Below are 14,007 nucleotides of genomic sequence, written 5' to 3'. Positions count from 1 at the left end.
TGCTTCCTGTGGTGTGGTCCATGGAAGGTTTAGATCTGCTTCAATATTTGGAAAATGCGTTGAAATAAAAAAACGAATGGACGGAGTGGATGTAAGGTACGTACATCACGGGGGGGCCAAGTCAGTGATCCACCCACCAGACGGCCCTGCTGGAGCCTGGAGGCAGTCCCAGCAGGGAGAAGGTCTGTTGGTCCACTGAGATTACGGGCCACTGACGCAGTCCCATCCATCAGTTTCTCCGACTCATTTTGTACGGAGTCTAAAATTCAAGTAGATCCAAAACTGAAATAGCCATGCCACAGGAGTCAGTCGGGACTGAACATCCACCATTGAAACCTCCGTGGCCCCACGCAAGTTTTAGATCAGGCTGGTATTTATGTTTTCCGTTCATCTTATTGAGAATAGCCTTATGAATGGTTTGGATGTCATATAATCATCAATTTGGGCCCAGGAGGTTTCAACGGTGAGGATTTTGATCCTACAGTTTCATGCGGTGTGGCCCACTTGAATTTTGGATCTGCCTAAGTTACTATCATAGATGAGCTGGCGAAACTGATGGATGGAGTAGATTTGACACGGACAGACCCATGGGCCCCAAAGAGCTTCCGCCTAACACAGGCTCTTAGCAGGCAGGGTGGTAACAGACTTACATGAAAGTCGCGTCCTCAGTCCAGTCAGCGCAGCGCTGATGTCCGCGAACAGCAGCGCCGGTGCAAATCCTGCATACTCGAGCTCCATCCATGGCGGGGCCCACCGACGGACGTGGTGGGCCCCATCAACGGTGGAGATCTCCCGCGGACTACGAAAACCCAACGCCTCCCTCTAATTTCTTCTCGAATTTCAAAAAAATTCCGGTGGGTGATCGAACTCCCAGCAGCCGCTCCCCGCTCCCTCTCTTTGACCCTTTCTCCATAACTACCCCTCGTTTTTTAAATAATTCCCTCCCATATACAAATCATGCCCTTTTCCCCATCTCCATTTTCTCTTCGTCGTTCTTCTCTGCCTGCTAGGAACAGTTTGCGGACTCGATTTTCTAACTAATTACGATTCTGCCACTCTCCTGTCTATGCAAATACCATGAAGTGCTTTCATTTCCCTAAGGAAGATGAAGACGGCAGCGTTTCGAGGATTTCTAGGGTTTCTTGGGTCCGATCTCTCAGCGTCGCTTCCAGCAGCGCCGACGCCCGTCGATCTGAGTATGAGTCGGAGTCGAAGGATTTCTCGGACGCCGGCGTAGTCGGCGGGTCGGGCGACTTCTTCTCGATGCGGCGGTCGAACGATCTCCGCGTGTTCGGGTTCGCTGAGCTGCGGTCGGCCACCCGCGGGTTCAGCCGCGCCCTAATGATCGGTGAGGGTGGGTTTGGTTCTGTCTACCGCGCAGCTGTCACAATCCCCGAGGTGGACGGCCCGGATGCCACGATCGAAGTCGCGGTGAAGCAGCTGAATCGTCATGGTTTGCAGGCAAGTTTCTCTCTCTCTCTCTCTCTCTCTCTCTCTCTCTCTCTAAATATTTTTAATTTAAGTATGATATTGAATTTGAATTATGATTCCTGAGATGCGAGAAGTTCTCGAAAATCTTCAATTCAGATTTGAATTACTTTTACTTTTACTTTTAGTGTTAATTCGAAAGTGAAACATTAGCGACTTTTTCCTGTTTATTCTGGACTGTAATTTGTAGTGCATGTTGTAGAAATGGCAGATTTTAACCAGAGAAGAAAGAGACATCGGTGAATTTTCTGTATTTGGTACTAGTGAAATGCACATACGTTGTGAGTGGGGGCATATCTTGAAAATCATATTGATCAATAGATTATTTTACTTTGCATAAACTAGTAAATATGCTAGATTATTTTCAAACAGATAGTTCAAGTGGGTTCATGGTTTAGAGATTACAACTGTTGTTCTGAAGGGCTTATGTGATACAGGACAATTAACCACTTGCTCTAAAAGCTCGAACTGTTAGAGTATGGCGAATTAATCCCTTAATCTCATAGCCCAGGCCCCACATCACATGGGTTAGGACCTCGGCCGAACCCCCTTCGTGGGCCCCAAATCACATAGGCTGCCCACCCCGAGTGTGTCCCCGCATCCCACGAGCTACCCCACTCAAGCCTGGTGTGAAATGTGCATTAATCACCCCCGGTGAGAAGTCTCGAATACGAGACCTCCATAGGCCGCACCCACCCTGAGTGTGCCCTTGCATCCCACAAGCGACCCCACTCGAGCCTGGTGTGAAAATGCCCCTGCATTAATCATCCCCAGTGAGGAGTCTCAAACACGAGACCTCCTGCTCTGATGCCAATTTGATGCAGGACAATTAACCACTTGCTCTAAAAGCTCGAACTGTTAGAGCATGTCGAATTAATCCATTTATCTCATAGCCCAGGCCCCACATCGCATTAGTTAGGACCTCAGCTGAACCCCTTTCGTGGGCCCCAAATCACATGGGCCACCCACCCCGAGTGTGTCCCCGCATCCCACGGGCTACCCCACTCGAGCCTGGTGTGAAATGCGCATTAATCACCCCCGGTGAGGAGTCTCGAACACGAGACCTCCTCCGTGGGCCGCACCCACTCTGAGTGTGCCCTTGCATCCCACAAGCGACCCCACTCGAGCCTGGTGTGAAAATGCCCCTACATTATTATGGATGGACAACATCCCAAAATCTGCTGGTTTGGAAAATTCTAGCCGGTCTCTTATGTCTTGCTAGTAAGTAGTTAACAATAGAAATACAACATGTCCTTTTAACTAAGAAGACCAAGGATGTTTGAGATCTTCCAATCTTGGAGTCATTTGGGAAGGCTTGGAAACCACTTATTACACTTAGGGACAGATTCAGGTCCAAAACAAAAGCTGTTTTTATTGTTGTTGATTGAAGGAATTAAAATTTATATAAAGATTGAACTTGTGATACAGACCTTTTTGATGTGTGTCTGCTCACAGCATTGATTTGGAGCTGTTTTGGAGAGAGGAACTTGCTGCTAGAATCATATGTGAGAGGGGGTTGCAATTTTGAGCAAGAATAGCTTCCATATATGTACATGCTGGATCAATGCACTATTATCGGACATCCATGGTGAATTAAAGCACCCAAGATGGGCCTGAATCACCAAATCAAAATAATGGATAGAAAAGAAACGAAAAAAGAGAAATTAGAAATTTGTTCCTGAAATTATAGAACTCCTAAAACTAGCTGCAAGAATTTCACCATGCCAAGAGCAAACGGATTTCAACTTCATACACATGTTCCTACATATGGGAACACGTGTATCAGTCTCCATTCACACATAATGCACACCTTGTTCTTACCATAGACATATAGCATAGGCAGTTTGTTAACCCCGCATGCACCACTTCACTTGGCACACATTACCATGTCGTGTGCATGTGAGACATCTGACCGGTGCACAAGGTAGCTCCCTCTTTGTGAAAATGAATGCCTGGAAGACTCTGTTCATCAAGTGGGCTACACTTGTACATTGAAGGTGGATCATTGGTAGGTTCTTTCAGACCGTCAGCTCTTTTTGTTAGGAGTGGGTAGCTCCAGTGCATCTAATTTCATTCTAATGATAGAAGAGTATGCTTTCCGCAGCTTACTCTTGTTTTCCTGTTTACAACTTATTAATTTATCTCACGTAATTGGATTGGATTAGGCCTTTGAAGCATGATAAAAATTTAACTGGGAAAGAAACAGCTTGTAATTCCTTCTCTCATTCAAAACCATGCATGAGACTTTCATTTCGCATGGCTCCTAAAGCAATAAAAGAAAGAACTTATCTTCTCCTAACTACAATACATTACTTAAGAAAAAATAAATGGCTTGGTTAAGAGAATTTTCTAGTGTCGAAATTAGTTTTGATTTTCGATAGAAAGCTCAATGTCACATGAGTTGTTGATGTGGCACACTGGTGCTAGATTCAAGTTGTTTATTAGACAGGTCCCACTTTTTAGATGCTCTAGCAGAAACCACAAATCGAATTGAACTGTCATTTGTCTCCTTAATAAGAACCAGGGGGCATGGCATGTGCAAGCAAGTGGAGAGTAGGAGAGAGTGAAAAAAGGAGAGACGGAGGGACAATTTGGAGTGATATGTAGGTGTGAGCTACACATAGAGAGAGAAAGTGAGAAGTGTTGGTTTCAAAGGTGGGCAACTCATCCCCACCTTTTCCGATGTTGTGGCCCACTCAGGCTTTAGATCTACCTCATTTTTGGGCTTACATCCTAAAATAAGCAAAAACAATAAATTTTTGATGTGGATGTCACACAATCATCACGATGGGCCCTATTGAGTCTTTTTGCATGTTCTCTCTAATACTAAACTTCCGTGCGAGCTACATGCAAAGAGGACGGAAAGTGGGAGTGCATTACTCACCAGAATGAATTAACAAGAAAAAAAAAAACCATAATTTGAAGGGCCAAATGCATCCCAAAACTACTTGTTCTGCCCTCCCATGACTAATTTTAGAATTCTCATATCTCAACCTTGACGACAAAGTTCCTTTAAGGTATGTGGAACACGATGAGCCTTCACATCAGGAGTGGTAGATATTTTGTATTAAAATAAGACTTACTTTCTTTAAGAGTTAAATTTGAAGTCAAGGTTGACTATTAAGGGGAGCGGGAGGTTATAGGATGCCAAAGGGAATGCTGAAGCTTTCTGGAAGTTATCAAAATAGCCCTTAACAACATTCTTCTCACATCTTAACTTTGAGGACAAAATTCAATCAAGGGAAATGCAAAGTTATGAGCCCTCACCTTAGGGTAAAGATTTAATATTTTAAAATTAGATATGCTTTCCTTGAGGGCTAACTTTAAAATAGTGTAGAGGAAGTTGCAGCAAGAGTAGAAGGATTTATGGTGTGTGAGATTTGGGTGGGGACTGTTAAGGACCCTATGGAGATGGTTGTGTTTTTTTTTTTTAAGGGTCTAAGTGCCTAACATGTTCAAGGTATTCCATAACGATAATGGTATACGGGTCGTAATGGCCATTATATTATGACTTCTTTTTTTGGAAACAGCCTATTTCAGCCCCATAACGGACTGTTACAGGGCCATTACAAGTCATTTTTTCTGTAATGCCCCTTACAACCCTGTAACGTATAACAATTATCATCATTACCTAACCATTTTGGAATACATTGAATGTGTTTCTTTCCTGTTTTCTATTAATAGCTTTTCTTGAAGGATTTAATGGCTTCTAAATTTATTGGGGAACTAGGATTTTGTTTGATTTGTTTGTTTGGGAGATGTTGGAAAATCCAATGATTAAGGGAATCTATTTTAATGAAGACATAAGGAATCACTTGGGACACTGTGTGTCTCAAGATATCTAGCTGATGAAGAGGTTACGATTTTTTATTTTTTATTTTTTGAGAGATAAGGGGTTATGAATATAACCCGAGTACGGATGAGACTATCACATATAAGAAGGATCGACTATATAATCCGTCAGTTGTGCCAGGCTGCCAGCTGATTTTAGGCGGTTAATAAAAATTTCAAGCTGATACAAAATGCAAGTGGGTCACAACACAAGAAAAATAAGGGATGGGGATGCCTACCTGTGAAAACTTCCCGGTATCCACCACAACATATTCAACAATGGTTATGTAACTGGCCGTTATGTAATGATAATGGAGGTACCTATTACCTAGTACAGGGTTGTAACCCGCGATTTGAAAAAATGGCTAGTTGCAGACATGTAATGGTCGTTATGGGTTGATATGGGGGCATAACGGACTGATATGGCCATTACAAGCTCATTGTTGGCTATTTTTTCAAATTGGGTGTTGTAACCCTATACTGCAGGGCAGGTACCACCATAATGTTATGTAACCATGTCGTAACAGACCAATAGGAGCCAGTAATGGGCGAAGCCAATACATTTTTCTTTTTAAAAAAATTGACTGTTATAAGGCCGTAACGCCTACCGTTACCATTATTGAATACCTAGACACACTGTGATGTTTATATCCATCTAACCCATTCATAAGGTGAATCCACCAGGATGAATGGAGAGACATACAAAAACTTTGGTGAGCCTCAAGAAGGTTTTAATGTGGGTTTGCATATCCCTAGTGTTTTCTTGGTGTGGCCCACCTAAGTGTTGGATCTTCATGACTTTTGAGATGGCGTCCTAAAATGAACTAGCAAACTAATGGACAAAGTGGACATAACAAAGACACCACAATGGCCCCACAAAGATTTTTTTTTTTTGTACGGCTTCTATAACACTCTCGTGTCTGCATGTATTGGATACTTGTTCTCAAAAAAAGAGTCACACATGTTTCAATGGGCTTGCGAATTGCACAAATCAGGGTAGCATTACCCATAGTAACAATGCTAGAGTTAAAAATCCTAGTACATAGAGATTTTAGGACTTGAGTTCAAAATCCTAGTAGATGTGGAGATCAAGACCTGTGCTGGTTAGGAGTGAGTTGGCAAAAGTTGAAGGCTCTAAAAAGGCAGGGGAAGGCCCAAAAGGATGTGAACGGAGGTAGTAAGAAAAGACTTGGATGACTTGTGGTCTAACTAAAGGTATGGCCCTTGATAGAGTGGAATGGCGGAATATGATTCGCCAATCCTAATTAATTGGGATAAGGCTTAGATAATGATGATGATTATTTTAAAGGCTTTGAGGAAGGGGGATCTGTTATCCTTACCATTATTTGAGTATCCGACTTGGATAGTTCAGTTTTGTGAAGGATCCAGATATCATAATAACAAAGATTAGTTTATTAGGGAAGGGATATGGATTAAGTGATCTAAGGTTCCTAGTTTGGGCTCCTTACCGAGAAAAAGGGTTCCTAGTTTGGAATTGGGTCTATAAATGTGAAACTAGGGGAACAGTTAAAAGTAGATTTGAAGAAGAATAGTCTGATTATTTTATTAAGAGGCCAACCCCCAGGAAGTGCATCATTGTAAGGAGGTACTCCACTTGAAGTGGCTAAAAAAAATTAATTATGTTTCTATTTGTTTTATTTTTCTGTCAACTTCATTACATTTGGTATGTAATGAACCTCTTTAAAGTAAAAGTAAAATTAGAAATATCTTGTGTGCCAATCTTATGACAATAATTACACTTCCACGGGGTTGAACACCCCCACCCCCCCAAACCGAAAAAAAAAAAAAAATTTCATGGGACCTGCTTTAACAATCCCCTCTTCTCATATTTATAACCATAGACCAATCCCAAATTATTATCCTTATCAAATCAAATCAATTAATCAGTATCTCTTTTTTAATAAAACAATCTATAATAGTAAACTATAACTAGTCACCCGTCCAATTGCAATTTCCTGACTCATACTGTCTTATCCTAACTTTGATGGTTACATTAATAGTCTTTTGGATTGATCATCCCATGTAGATCATGCCTGATTGATTGTATGCCCTACTTTGAACTGGCCACTTTTATTTGCAAGTCCAATCTAATACTTGAAGTTCTTAAGCTCTGATTCTATTTATGAGTCATCTAATAGTTTCTTCATTGTCTGACTTTCTAGTTTTCAGGGGCACAAGGAATGGATTACAGAAGTGAACTTTTTGGGTGTAGTCAAGCATCCAAATCTTGTCAAGTTAGTGGGCTACTGTGCTGAAGATGATGAGAGAGGAATTCAACGGCTTTTGGTATATGAACTTATGCCCAATAAGAGCCTGGAGGACCACCTATTGGCTCGAGTACCATCATCACCTCTCTCTTGGGCGATGAGATTAAAAATTGCCCAAGATGCAGCCCGTGGTTTAGCATACCTCCATGAGGAAATGGATTTCCAGGTATTTCGCTGGTTTTCTTATGCAGTTCATTTCAACCTTTTTTATTGGAGCCTTTGGCCCCCTGCTTGGTAATGAATTATTTTTTTGCCTTCCAAAAGAAAAAAAAAAGGGGGAAGAATATACATGATTCTATAATGTGTTTGTATATTATTATTTAGTTCATGAGGATTGATTCCCTGAGAACCGGTTTGCATGAGAGCTCTTGTGTGCACCAAATGGGGTGGTCTCCATCAGATGTGTTGCTGACATTCGAGTCAAGCATCAGATGCATCCTGTCAGGTTAGTCCCAGGGCCCAAAAATAAGGCTGATCCGTGATTCAGGTGGGGCCCATTGTTCTGTTTATGTGGAATTTGGACTGTTGCATATAAAAAATCAGGCCATTTTGCACATCAGGTGGGCCCAATGAAATCAAGGATGGGTGTTCCCTCCCAACTGCTTCTCTTAGTGTGGCCCACTTGAATCACAAATCAGCTGATTTTGGGGCCCTGGCCCTAGCAGGGATGTGATGCATCTTTTGGTCGGAGTGGATGTCAACAACACATCATGGTGGTGCCCACCCCATGGGGCCCATTTCGTGCGCATGAGATTCCCTTTCGTATCGCTTTGCTGGATTGTTTCTCTTTAGTTCATTATTGTAAATATCTGAACTTGGTCCGGACCTCTGTCTCTGCAGCCATCTAGGGCTAAGTTAACGCCATGTCAAATGAGTATTTAATCACCAAGTGCTACAGGAACATCACCTGGATTTCTGTACATCATGTTAGTTATTTTATATGATTTTCCAACGGTACTTTTTCATGAGAAAGCCAAATAAAATGCTGGCTTCTTTCAAACTTGCTGAGGGCAGTCCACTCTCTCTATTCGATGAATGCCAAAATTCGTGGCCAATTTCTATACAAATGACCTAGTGCATGAATTCCAAATAGCAGATGGATCAGTTGTGACATGGATATAATCAACCTGCTGGGAGATTATGCAGTAAAAAAAAAAAATACAAAAAAAAATAAAATAAATAAGTAAATGTTGTGCATCTTTCTGGACAAGACTACAGTTGGATTCCGGGATGTAAGTTCTTGTGTAGTTACCTCAGGACTGATATTTGTTTATGTATGTTTGGTGCAGTTGATTTTTCGTGATTTTAAGACGTCAAATATTCTGTTAGATAAAGACTTCAATGCAAAGCTCTCAGATTTTGGGCTGGCCAGGCAGGGACCAGCTGAGGGACTTGGTCATGTTTCAACGTCGGTAAGCTGTTAGATTCTTGACTACAATGTAAATCTAGGACTTCTGTTTGTTTTGGCTGTTCCTTAAATTTCTGTCAGCTACCTGCCTACTTGAAGTACACTTGAAAGTATTCAATATGTTATGTTTGTTTTTCATTTCTTGGATTTGTAGCTTAAATTTTGATATGCTGCTTGAATTGTGGTTTCATTTAATTAAGGGAGTTTCCATAAAGAATTATCGGATCCTGGTGTGGTGCATCAGGACATGAAAGGCTCGTTTGGATCGCAAATTACTTTACATAAGCTACTTACACCTCAAGTAGCTTATCTTGGTTTCTGCTTGTTTAGCACATAAATACATTTGGTAAGCAGCATACTTATCAACAAAAAGTAGAAATTTTTTATTTTTTTATTTTTTCTGTTTCCAACATCACATAACTACTTGTCACTCAATTTTGTTTGGTCCACCCTTAATATCCATTGTCCATCACGTGGGGCCTACCTTTGATGTGGACCGTTTATTATGTTGGGCCCACCTTGGCCCTACCTTCAATTTGATTCATCCATCGTGTGGGGCCTACCTTCAATGTGGACCATCCACCTTGAGAGGACCCACCTTTGATGTGAGCTATCCATCTGCATGGCCCACCTTGGATGTAGGCCGTCCATCATGCAAGGCCCACCTTTAATGTGGACTGTGCATCATGTGGGGCCCAACTTCGAAGTGGGCAGACCTTTGATATGAACTGTACTCATGTGGGCCCACCTTCAATATCTACCGCCCACCATGTGGAGCCCACCTTTGATGTGGACCATTCATGGTGTGGGCCCCACCTTTAGTGTGGGTCGTCCATCATGCAAGGCCTCCCTTGGATGGCAGTCATTCATTGTTAGGAGCTGACCTTTGATGTGGACCGTCCATTATGTGGGGCCCACCTTGACGCGGGTCATCCATCATGTGGGGTCCACCTTCAATGGCCATTGCCCATCTTGTGGAGTATGCCTTTGATGTGGATTGTCCATCATGTGGGCCCCACCTTCAATGTGGGTTGTCCATCATGCAAGGCTTGCCTTGGATGTGGGGTATTTATCATTAGGGACCAACCCTTGATGTGGAGATCTATTATGTGGGACCTACCTTGATATGAGTCATCCACCATGTGGACCCACCATCAATGCTAATTGTCCATCATGTGTGGCCCACCTTCAATGTCCACTGCCCATCATGTGGAGCCCACTTTTGATGTGGACTGTCCATTGTACGGGCCCCACCTTTGATGTGGGTTGTCCATCATGCAGTGCGACCTTTGATATGGATTATCCATTATGTGGAGAGAGAGAGAGTAGAAAGGTAAAAAGTTGAAAGGCGAGATTTTTTTGTTGTTGCTAAGTAACTTTAAGGAGCTTACTTAGGGCTGTCAACGGGCCCGGCCTGGGGAAGGTCTTGGCCCAGATTTTGAACTGTTTTGGGCTGGGCCGGGCTGTCAGGGCGGGCCTATTCAACATTCTGATTTTGCAGGCCCTAGCCCGACCCATTGACACCCCTATGCTTACTGTTTGCTGTTAAGTTACTTTTGAAATGGTGCTTATCAAATTAACTTTAAAAAGTAATTTTTTTGCTGCCGTAAGTATGTATGTGTGTGTGTGTGTGTGTGTGTGTGAAAGGTCACTTATGGGGTGATATCCAAACGGCCCAGCTGGAGATGATGGTCCCACCATGGATCAGGTTTATGTAATAAAAAATTTCATATTGGAAGATCGTAGCCATTCAATGTCAGGTCTTTCTTTCTTTTTTTTTTTTCAGGCTGTTGCTGTATCTTTTTCTTAACCATCAATGTTTAGTGCACTTATTAGAGGGCTGGGACCTTCCAATCTCAGAGGGGTTCGGGGGCAGCCCTGTCCTTGGTGGGGCCTGTCAGGCATATGGCCTGGATCAGTGAACCGTGGTCAATAACTTCTATGGACTGTTGGATCAGGAGACTTTTCCTTTCTTGATGCATCTGGGCCTGATTATTCCTATTATTTTGAATGGTTAGCCGTTGAGTCAAGAGGTGCAAACTTGTATTAACAGAACTTTTTGTGGATTTGCATCACACATTTTTGGTCTCTTTGTCAACATTTCTTCAGTTCATTGCAAGCATGTCTAGCTCTCTTGTCATCTTTTGAGGTTGACCCCACATTGTCCCCCAAATAAAGCATAACATGGTGTATTTTTTCTCTTGCGATTATGTTGGGAACATGCAGACAACACTGTCTTTGGCCAGATGCCCTTCTCAATTGACCTGCTGACTGCCAAAGGTTCATACCATCTCCTAACATGGAATATAGTCCCATCCATGTTGTGCAAAACCAACCGAATGCTCCTTCAGTAGAATGGACACATCCGCTTGGCTGCTCGACCATGTATTCTTTCAGAAGAATGGCCATAACAGCTTGACGCTGAGCAGCCAAGCTAGAGGAACATTACTCCACCTGCTCCTAAACAGCCAAGCTGGAGAGGATGTTACTGTGGTCCCTAAAGTAGGCATTTGGTTGTTGCACCAAACACAATTTGGTCAGATGGTCGATCCAACTGGTTGTGTTTGGGATGCGCAGAAGGCAGAACCTGCATCCAGCAGGCTTCCATTTCCACCTCTTTCTACATCAGATCACAAGTGCGGTGTGCACAGGGCAGTCGCAAAAATATCCGATTTGCATTCTGGCTAGTGAATTGTGTCTGACCTTGGGAAGTTCTCACGCTGACGAATTACCTCCATTCTCAGTATGTTGGTTGGTTCCTTCCCATACAGTGATTTCGCATCATACGCCTAGTAGGTATTCATCCTACACTCTTGTACCAGAAGTTCTCTGGTACAGGCACAAATAAACCTTGCATGATCATGTTTTAGAACAGATGTTATACACACAACAATAATATAGCACATTCAGACAAAACATGGAATTGTTTCGCATTTTCTCTTGTTTTAACTTATCAGGGTTTCGCTTTTTGTACATGACACAAAATGTGTACAAGATCCAAACTGATCATCAGGTAGGCCATACCTTGAATTCTCCATTTCAAACTTCATACCAACTGGACAGTCCTAACCCTTGGATAGGAAAGCTTTTCATGAAAAGGACTGTCAAAGGAAACATGGTTTACCTTTCCCCTGACATACCACATAAATGGTTAGGATTATCCACTCAGCGTGATTTTTCAGCTACATCCCATCCAAGTCAGAGAGCCTACCTGACGATCAGGTCTGATCTTGTACATGCTTGTCAAGTGTATGGAAAGAGAGTTGCTGATATAGTCTAATACCCCACGCAGTCATTTTCTATTCTTTTGAACAGGTCATGGGTACTGTAGGCTATGCAGCTCCTGAGTACATTCACACAGGCAGACTGACTGCTAAGAGCGATGTGTGGAGTTTCGGTGTTGTTCTCTATGAGCTCATCACAGGCAGGCGGTCAGTGGACCGCAACCTCCCAAAAAGTGAGCAGAAGCTCTTGGACTGGGTGAAACCCTACATATCAGACTCCAGGAAGTTCTACATTATTGTAGATCCAAGGCTTGAAAGTCAGTACTGTGTAAAATCCGCCCAGAAGCTAGCCGCCCTGGCCAACAGATGCCTGATGAAGCAACCCAAGTCCCGCCCAAAGATGAGTGAGGTGGTTGAGGCGCTGGGCCAGATCATCGACGCATTGTATGGAGGGAGCCAGCAGGCCACTAATGAAGTCCAGGATGTGAAGGGAGATGCTATGGGGCCCACAGAAACTGTGAAAGAAGGGGGTAATTATCTGAAGAGAGTGTTTGATTTAAGAGAAATGGTAAGCCTAAGAAGCAAAACCAGGGGGAAGTTGGATTGGAGATCCTGGACACCAGGATTGGTGGGGACATGGTGAGAAGCTCAGGAGGGAAGAGATTGACAGATACATCGCCCCCTTTTTTTTCTGGCAATTTCAAATATATACTTGAAATGCTGAGTTTAAGCGGGAGGAGGTCGTATATAATGCTCTACTGGATTAACGGGCATTATTTAATTTGGCCAGCGACCATACAGACCAGCCCATGTTTCTGTGATTCGGGTCGTTCATCTGGTGGGCCCATCATGAATGGGTTGTTCTCTGATTGGAAGTTCTTACCAACACAATCATCCGAATTTCTTTTTCATTAGTGAATTCGGAGTCTTGGATAAAGCATAATATTGCTGGTTGTTTAATATGGTTAAGATCATCCGATGAAGGAGATATGTGTCATGGCTCATTCATAATGGGGCCTGCTAGATGAATGTCACAGATCACCCTGAGGTGGTCCAAAAAAAAAAAAACATTTCGTTTCATCTAGCACCATATAATACCTCCTTAACTATTATATGTTAGTTTTCAGGGGCACTTTTTATGGACTGGCATATGTTTGCCATTGGTAGAGGTAATCTGTCTTTCGTATGTATTGAGAAAAATTGAAGTGATTGGTGATGTGCGATTTTTTATTTGTGATCTCTTTCTGTTTTGCATTCCAAATTTTTGTAAATATAGGCTGGGAAATGCTGGATAATTGGAGCATGTATGCTACAGCTATGTAATATTATTATTATTTTTCCTCAGGAACTTGGGATGATTTTTTCTTTCTGGTTAATACTTAAGAGACATTATCATCTTCTTTCAGTTCTTATCAGGTATGATGCGATTTCAGCCATTGGATCATCATCGCTGAATCAAAGGTTTGCAGTGATGTGTGAGTAGTTCTTCTGTAGAACAATTTCTCAGGTGTGTGCTTGCAAGAGTTTGAAGTGTATGGCTTTTTTCAGCTGATGTTGCAATATTTTCACATTGACGACTGATCAGGTACAGCTGGGAGCATGCCAATCTAATCATCCCTTTCCCACCAAAATGCCACCCGCGCAGGATATATGTGCAATGCAGGATTGGCCCCACCATGAAGTTCTCCGGGTGCAAAAAATGTGAGTGGATTTGGTCAGGGCCACGGTAGCACGAGTTTCATCAGGCTGTAACATGGCCTCATTTCAT

The 14,007-nt window shown here is 42.7% G+C and overlaps 1 protein-coding gene across 2 annotated transcripts; it reads left to right on the top strand.

Moving 5' to 3' along the window:
- Positions 1–650: 650 nt before the first annotated feature.
- LOC131243736 (serine/threonine-protein kinase PCRK1-like) lies at positions 651–13,583 on the top strand. Of its 2 annotated transcripts, none has more exons than XM_058243271.1 (4): positions 651–1,461; positions 7,510–7,773; positions 8,897–9,019; positions 12,331–13,583. In XM_058243271.1, the coding sequence occupies exons 1-4, from the start codon at positions 1,078–1,080 to the stop codon at positions 12,880–12,882; spliced, it is 1,323 nt and encodes a 440-aa protein (XP_058099254.1). In that variant the 5' UTR covers positions 651–1,077; the 3' UTR covers positions 12,883–13,583. The 2 variants fall into 2 exon arrangements, with proteins under 2 accessions (XP_058099254.1, XP_058099255.1); XM_058243272.1 differs by having other exon boundaries at positions 1,318–1,461; positions 7,503–7,773.
- Positions 13,584–14,007: the final 424 nt, after the last annotated feature.

This window comes from Magnolia sinica, chromosome 4 (genome assembly GCF_029962835.1).
Source record: "Magnolia sinica isolate HGM2019 chromosome 4, MsV1, whole genome shotgun sequence".
Lineage (NCBI taxonomy): Eukaryota > Viridiplantae > Streptophyta > Magnoliopsida > Magnoliales > Magnoliaceae > Magnolia > Magnolia sinica.
The sequence above is the reverse complement of the archived record's forward strand: the minus strand, read 5'-3'. Positions and strand labels throughout refer to the sequence as shown.

Excerpts from the sequence above, each read along its gene's own strand:
- LOC131243736 (XM_058243271.1), top strand. The coding sequence starts at position 1,078 with ATGAAGTGCTTTCATTTCCCTAAGGAAGATGAAGACGGCAGCGTTTCG. Across the intron at positions 1,462-7,509 it reads TGAATCGTCATGGTTTGCAG|GGGCACAAGGAATGGATTAC; the intron begins GCAAGTTTCTCT and ends TCTAGTTTTCAG. Across the intron at positions 9,020-12,330 it reads TTGGTCATGTTTCAACGTCG|GTCATGGGTACTGTAGGCTA; the intron begins GTAAGCTGTTAG and ends TCTTTTGAACAG.